The sequence below is a fragment of the Egretta garzetta genome, unplaced genomic scaffold (assembly GCF_000687185.1).
Source record: "Egretta garzetta isolate BGI_Z169 unplaced genomic scaffold, ASM68718v1 scaffold539, whole genome shotgun sequence".
NCBI classification, from domain to species: domain Eukaryota; kingdom Metazoa; phylum Chordata; class Aves; order Pelecaniformes; family Ardeidae; genus Egretta; species Egretta garzetta.
Genome location: NW_009260760.1, coordinates 1,926,580 through 1,926,888, shown reverse-complemented (window position 1 = coordinate 1,926,888; position 309 = coordinate 1,926,580). Strand labels below are relative to the sequence as shown.

Genomic DNA, 309 nt, shown 5'->3' with positions numbered 1-309 from the left:
TGACCGTCTCTCCGTGCTCCGCCACGTAGCCGATGATGCCCTTGCCCCAGGGCACCTGCACCTCGTTGCTGTTCTCGGTGGAGCCGCAGGGCAGCAGCGGCGTGCCGGCGTGCACGTCGAAGAACTTGGAGACCAGGCTCTTCTTGCCGGCGGCGGCCCCCTCTACTAGGAAGAGGGAGCCCCGGTCGGCGTCCACCATGAGGCGGACGAAGATGAGGATCTTGTAGCTGAGGCTGGTGAGGTCCAGGTCGTTGGAGATGTCCTTGACCAGCTCCAGGAAGAACTGGCGCTCGTTGGGCCCCTTGGGGT

At 65.0% G+C, this 309-nt stretch overlaps 1 protein-coding gene across 1 annotated transcript in view; it reads right to left on the bottom strand.

Moving 5' to 3' along the window:
• The window catches only part of PDE11A (phosphodiesterase 11A), a 141,005-nt gene that overhangs the window by 138,962 nt on the left and 1,734 nt on the right, over nt 1-309 (bottom strand). Inside the window, exon 2 of the mRNA XM_035901445.1 lies at nt 5-301. Within this exon, the coding sequence (XP_035757338.1) occupies nt 5-301 (297 nt within the window). The remainder of the gene's footprint in view (nt 1-4; nt 302-309) is intronic.